This window comes from Eucalyptus grandis, chromosome 11, assembly GCF_016545825.1.
Source record: "Eucalyptus grandis isolate ANBG69807.140 chromosome 11, ASM1654582v1, whole genome shotgun sequence".
In the NCBI taxonomy this organism is placed as follows: Eukaryota; Viridiplantae; Streptophyta; class Magnoliopsida; order Myrtales; family Myrtaceae; genus Eucalyptus; species Eucalyptus grandis.
Genome location: NC_052622.1, coordinates 47,855,190 through 47,862,177, shown reverse-complemented (window position 1 = coordinate 47,862,177; position 6,988 = coordinate 47,855,190). Strand labels below are relative to the sequence as shown.

The window sequence follows — 6,988 nt, the reverse complement described above, 5'->3', positions numbered from 1 at the left end:
GTCATTAATGCAAACCCATTCGTCGTTGATCCAATGCAAATAAAAATAAATACTCCTAGAACTACATGCTATGCATTTTAATTTTTGTTGGGATTATCGGATTCCCAAAACCGGATTCGACACTAAATCGAACCCTAAAATGAATGTGGAAGACGAGCCGGGAAAACACATGTATCACCAATCCTAAAGCACATCACAAAATTGAACGTCCCTTGTTAGCCACAGATTAAACACCAACGCCCGATATGAGGAGGAGAAACTGGTCTGTTCAATCCGATGACACGAATTTGCCTTAAAGGGAAGAGAGCGTCGCCTTTTTCTTACTGTTTTCTTTTAGAGTTGTTTCAAGGGATAGAGGGAGGAGGAAACGTACGTTATATGCCAAAATGGTGCATTCCTCCCTCTCTTCTCCTTAAATACGTTCCCTCTAAAAGGAAACGTGTCCCTTCATCATATCCCTCCATCCATGGGCCCTAATATTCTGGGCCGGGCTTTTAGGCCCAACATGGGCGGACGGGCCAATCTTAGGCTCATCACTTTAATAAAACCATAATCTCCCACTCTCACATGGTGGGCCGAACAGGATTTTCTTTACCACTCTTCAATATTCATACCGGTGAATAATCCGTGCGACCAGCATACTTTGAGAGCTTGTTGCTACACATTTGTTAGGAATATATAGCAGCTCATAATGGGCATCACACTCTGAGTAGATTTAGTATGCAGTACCCTAGATTGATCAATCACATTTATATCTCTATTGATCTCTTTTAAGAAATGATATATATATATATATATATATATATATATATCGTATTCACAATTATGATTATCCCAAAGAAAGTCATAATTGGTCGACCAGTTAATACAACACTACAATGTGATTCTCCAAATTCGATCTTCCTCTTTTCTTCAAACTCTCAATTTCAGTTCAACTTGCTTTTCTAGAAATGTCTCATTAGATCGAATCAACTCATGACCATTAGCAATATCCTAAGATAACAAACACTAAATAGAAATCTTGAGAATAAGTAAGAGTCATGAGGGCACTAAAATTGAGGAACTCTTTTTCTCCAAGAGTCTCACGCGGCATAAAAAATTGAGATCAAACTTTTGCCACTCTTATTGGTCGTTACATGCATACGCAATATGAAATACGTATTACGGTATTAACTCATTTCCCATGGAGTGTATGTCTACACTTTCAATACCGTATAGATGATAGTTCGGACATACCCAATGTCTAACTTGAGTTCACATATCTACTCATTTACAAAATTCATCGAACTCACATCGGCATCATAGACGATAAAGTAAAATATGTGGGTTATTTTTACTTTAGGACATAGTAAATATTAGTCCTCATCTTAACACCCATTAAGGCGACAAATATATTTTAAGTTTGAGCTCGATTATAATTAGATAATAAGCTTAAAACCGTCTCATCTCTATTTATCACATAGTAAATATAAGTGATTACCCGTGTGAGTGGGCCAATCTTATATCTGTCCGACATACTTTCTCAACTTAAAGTAATGCACTAAGCATTAAGATGCATAAAGATCAAACAAAGATTCATAAGCATTAACAATGAAAAAACACAAGTTCATAAATATGAACAACTTAGGGGAATTACAATCCAACATCGAGACTCTCATAATCCTAGAGATTTTACATGACCACAAAACACATCTCTAGGTATTGGCTTTGTCATAGGATCCTGCCACTATTCTCCCATGCATAGATATGTACCGTAAGTTCACATCCTTTCGTGCAACCATATCTTTGACAAAGTTATACTTGGTATCTATATGTTTGGTCTTGCCATGATATTTTGGATCTTTGGTGTACGTTATAGCTGCTTGGCTATCACAATTAACCAATAATGGATTTGCGTTTTCTCCAATAACACCTAAATGATCCAAAAATCTCTTAAGCCAAACTCCTTCTTGTACCGCTACTGATAATGCCACAAACTCAGCTTCCATTATGGACAAGGCTATATATGTTTGCTTCTTACTGCTCCATGATAGGGTGCCATTGTTCGGGGCAAGAAAGCAAATCCCAGAGGTAGATTTTCTTTTCATCTAAATCTCCTCCCCAATCAAAAGATCCGAATAGCCTTCAAGTCGTAGATCCTTTTAGATACCTCGCATTATTCTCGAATGGCCTTCCAATGTGCTTGACCTGGGTTGGATTGATATCTACTCACTATTCCACCGCAAAACATATGTCGTCTAGTACACATCATCATAGCGTACATCAAGCTCCCAACAGCACTAGCATAAGGAACATGTTTCATTTGTTCCTTCTCTTGTGGAGTCCTTGGACACAATCTATGGCTCAATCATTCACCTTTTGCAATAGGAGAGTCTATGGGTTTACAATTTTGCATACGAAATCGTTCAAGAACCTTATTTATATATGTTTCTTGCGAAAGAGATAATGATCTCTTCGAACGATCTCTTGAAATCTTAACTCCAAGAATGTATGCAGCCTCACTCATATCCTTCATCTCAAAGTTGGAAAACAACCAACTCTTGACAGTATTAACAAACTCCATATTACTTCCGCAATTAGTATATCATCAACATATAATGATATGATCACAAATTGATCTTGGATCTTTTTTGATATATACACAATGATCCTCATATATCATTGTAAAATCATATGCCATTATGGCATTATGAAATGTGTATATACCATTGTCTTGACGACGCTTAAGGCCATATATCGATCTCAAAAGTCGACATACATTTCCTTCTTGGCCTTCTTTAATGAAACCAATAGGTTGTTCCATATATATTTCTTCATCTAATTCTCCATTGAGGAAAACGAGTCTTTACATCCATTTGATGTAACTCAAGATCCATACTAGCCACTATTACCAGAACAATGCGAATCAAGGTAAATCTCAATACAGAAAATGTTTCTTCATAATCAATTCCTTCATGTTGATTACGGAGGGCTTATAATTCTAGTACCAACCTTATGGCTGCATTCATTCCTAGAGCCTCCATGAGCGTCCACCCCAGTATGTTCATGCTGCAACATCAAATTCAGGGCATCAAATCAAACATCAGAACTAAGAATCGAACTGCACCCCCAATCACATTAATCTTGTCCAATTACGTTACAATGCAGTTACCGAGTGGAAACAACCAAGAGATGTGTACTACAGTTGCCAAATAGAAACATCTGTGTCGTGTGTGGGTACCCTATACGTAACTCATAACAAATCCCTGTCTTAAAAAAAAAAAAGGCAACTTTACGGTGTTCCTTTAATTGAACGAGCAACAGAAGAAGACAAAAGAATACGCCCAAAGAAGAAAAGACGAGAGAGTCGCATGTCGGTTGATGCTGCAAGAAAACGTCAGAGACTAAAGACGAACAACTAATGATGATCAAACCGTACCTATCGATCGAACCTACAAGTAAAAAGAACAGTGCACATCCTAGAAATAGGTTGCGACTTTTCAGCAGATGAAACCTTCTCGTGCTCCTCAGCTTTTGATGTCACAGAAGCCGATTAGGTTAACAGTGCGAATCGTATGACAAGAGAATGCCATAGTCTCACGTTTTAAACGTTGATTCAATCCCACTTTCTCTCTGTCAAACTGGTAGGTGGTCAGCTCAAAGATTAAATCACTTGATTTATGGTGTTAAGTATATATTCGAGGACACCTCTTGTGCAAATTCAGCCACTCTCTAGCGTAAACGGCAACTAAATTCACAGGGGACAAAATCAGGTAAAAACGCATGAAGCCTCAAACGTATCTCAAGAACTTCTTAAAATTTGCATCTTCAATGAAAAACCTTTGTCGAACTTCAGCCTAGATTCAGCACTACAGAACCATTTCTAGTAAACCCATTTCTAGAAGCAAAGCGCGGGACCTATTGATATCGCTCGTCGGTGTCGAAAAGGGCTGGCGTGAACCGAACAGTCATCGCCATTCTAGATTTGACAATGGTGTCCCACAACGTTAGTCAGACGGGGTTATTGAAGGAAACGATACAGATTGTCAGAAAACCTGTCATCTCTCTTCTGAATCATCAGTCATATCAAAAGCAGTTTTTTCTCGAGAAGAACAAAGAAATTAGAAAATACTGCTGAAGGCAAAACAGGCTAATTTAGGAGGCCGCGTGGAGAGTAGTTCGAAATGAAAGTGACATGTGCCGACTCAATTTTTTCTATCAACTGCGTTTCTCCACTGATCTGACCATTTTGCCCCTCAAGAATCGTTAACCCCGAAGAAAGAAGACTTAAATCAGGAAAGGGGAAAAAACTATACCAGATAGATAAGGCATCCACCGAAATCTCTGCATTCTTCAAGTAACCCGCGAAGAGAATGAGCGCCATGAAATACCAAACCTCCAAGCTGCCAAAACAAGAAGATAAAAAAAGACAAGAAAAGAAGAAGGCACGTGAAATTCAATTGTAGACATTCCAATTTCTAAAGGACCATATCACAAATGCCGCATTAACTCCGCTCAAAATTTAATTATATGATTTAGACATACATAGTAAAGGTCGGGGTAATCTCTCTGCCTTTCCTCTCTATTTTTTTAAAATCTTTTTCCCGATTAAATTAAGGTAAAAGCATCTGTATACACGAGAGAACACTTGTCCATCATGTGCTTCATAGACCATACGGATCGAGTGTAATCTCCACCGTTGATTTCGCTGGGCACGCCACAAGACTCAAATACTTAACGGTCCAGATGGTATTATTCATCTACATGGCCTAGAAATCATGCTTTAACCGGTCGAAAAGCACAGAATTGCCGGGTCGCTCTCGCTGGGCTCGTCTCCAAGCGGAGAACAGAAAAAAGTCTACAATGTCAAAGCTCCTCTCGCTTGTCCTGCTCAAGACTGGTAGCGCTTGAAGGAGGAGGACAAAGCAAGTTTTGACACGTCTTTCCAGGTCACAACCATCAGTCTTCACTGTTCTATTAGCCACGAAAGACGGCGTAATTTTTGCAGAATTTGAACTGGTCCTAGATGGATCTGTAGCTTATTCGCTAGCTAGTAACCACGACCTAAAGATAGGGATATTAAAGAAGAGTTGGCAGGCGACAGAGATGGCGACTTGTCGAGCGAAGATTTCTTACCAGAGCATGACGGCCGAAGCGAGGGACAGCCTCACGAACCCCCAAAGGTTCTCGAACGCCTTCCATGAGAAACCCGTCCACGCCCTCCCGCAAGTGCCGCTGAATATGTAGACGAGCTGGGCCACCACGATGACCACCCACGACGCGTTGAGCACGATGGCGGCCCCGACGAGCCCCCATCCGAGCTTCAGCATCAGCAGCCAGCTGAACACGGTGTGGAGCACCAGCACCACCGCGGCGATGACAGCCATCACCATGATCTTGCTCTGCGCCTGCAGGAACTTGGCGATCGGGAAGTTCATCGCATACGCAAACAGCTGCGGGATCATCCAGACGGCGAACATCCCGGCCTCCTCTGAGATCGCCTCCGTCTGCCCTATCAGCCGCAGGAGCTTCGCCGCGAAGATGTACAGTAAGCACAGCGCTACTGCTGTCGTGTTGAGGATGACCCACGACCGCTGCATGTATATGCCGAGCATGTCGATCTGCCCCGCCCCATAAGCCTGCCCGCACAGCGTCTCCAGCGCGCTTCCCATCCCGAGCTGCCAGATCATTGCGAGCAAATTTATCGTCATGAATTCGGCACGTGAACTCAAACTGGCATTCGGCCTAATCTACATGTGAGGATTCTCGAAATTTATATATCAAAAACGGATTTATCTTCTGCTTCTCTAGTGCACTTCCCAATTACAAACGCTCAGTGATTAATGGGCAAAAGCTATCAGTCTATCAACTCTCAATGTGAACTTAGTAGCAGGATTCATGCCTGTGCGATTTGAAATCGATTGACGATTCGCAATTCCAAACATTCGCATCAGCCCCATTTCAGACTAAGAGATTATTAATATACTGTTAGAATTAAAAGAAGTTGCCTGCGAAACTGAGATGTGTGTATGTGTAGCATGGTCAAGTCAGTTTCAGGAACGCATGAAACCATATATATACGTACATACCATGACACCGAAGGAAAAGCCGGCGATGACAGAGTTCTCGATGGAGACGGCGGCGAGCGCAAGGGTGCCAACGTGGCCGGCGAAGACCTGGGTGATGGCCCCGAGGGAATACTGGCAGATGGAGGTGAAGATGGCGGGGCCGGCGAGGAACCACAGCTTCTTGGACTCCTTGGCAAACTCCCGAACGAAGTCACGGGGCCCCTTGATCGGGGGGATGTCGTCGGCTCGTGCTGTGAAGGTGAAGGCGTCGTTGACGGTGGTTGAGAGCGGTAGGTTCGCTGCGATTGTCTGCTGGTCGTGGGCCTGGTCGCCGCCGACACGATGATCGGCTCGTTCCACCTTCTCGGCGGGCGGGAGGAGGGGCTGCTTATTATCCTCCATCACTCAGCAACCACAATTGTTGCTGCTGCAGAGAGAGAGAGAGAGAGAGAGAGAGAGAGAGGCGATGGGAAAGTGTTTAAGACAAGGTTTATATAAGGACTGTGGAGGAGAGATTGGTCTGGTATTCTTCTGCATGACAGGGGACTATAGAATATTATTACCACTACTTATAAATCTGCACAGGAGGATGGGAATTTTAGATGGGAGATAGGACGGCCCAAATTGGATTTTTGCAGCTTGTGAAAATAAAACATTATAAAGAACAACAAAAGGGCAAATTTTGGTGAAGCTGCATCAGCTTGGAACGAGAACGGTTCCCCTTCCTCATCTTCTATCTCTTTATATATGTAGAGATAGCTGGCAATGTTGAGGGACATAGAAATCGGTCCTGTAAAAATGTGTTCCCCTCGATCTTGATCACCCTCATTCGTCGGTTTGCGCAACCAAATATGTAGCCACGTGAGCGAGGCGCTCTGCTGCAATACCCTAATCCACTTCTTCTTGCATTCACCAAACAACACCCCAAATACCCCATCCTC

General features: G+C 42.4%; 1 protein-coding gene across 1 annotated transcript; it reads right to left on the bottom strand.

The window, feature by feature from the left end:
• Window positions 1–2,961: 2,961 nt before the first annotated feature.
• LOC104433509 (protein DETOXIFICATION 29) lies at window positions 2,962–6,744 on the bottom strand. The gene is made up of 4 exons (XM_039304057.1): window positions 6,069–6,744; window positions 5,116–5,657; window positions 4,296–4,382; window positions 2,962–3,048 (listed from the first exon to the last, which is right to left on the bottom strand). The coding sequence occupies exons 1-4, from the start codon at window positions 6,447–6,449 to the stop codon at window positions 2,973–2,975; spliced, it is 1,086 nt and encodes a 361-aa protein (XP_039159991.1). The 5' UTR covers window positions 6,450–6,744; the 3' UTR covers window positions 2,962–2,972.
• Between the last annotated feature and the right edge of the window lie 244 nt (window positions 6,745–6,988).

Excerpts from the sequence above, each read along its gene's own strand:
- LOC104433509 (XM_039304057.1), bottom strand. The coding sequence starts at position 6,449 with ATGGAGGATAATAAGCAGCCCCTCCTCCCGCCCGCCGAGAAGGTGGAA. Across the intron at positions 5,658-6,068 it reads GCTTTTCCTTCGGTGTCATG|CTCGGGATGGGAAGCGCGCT; the intron begins GTATGTACGTAT and ends ATGATCTGGCAG. Across the intron at positions 3,049-4,295 it reads GTGGATGCCTTATCTATCTG|CATGAACATACTGGGGTGGA; the intron begins GTATAGTTTTTT and ends TTGATGTTGCAG.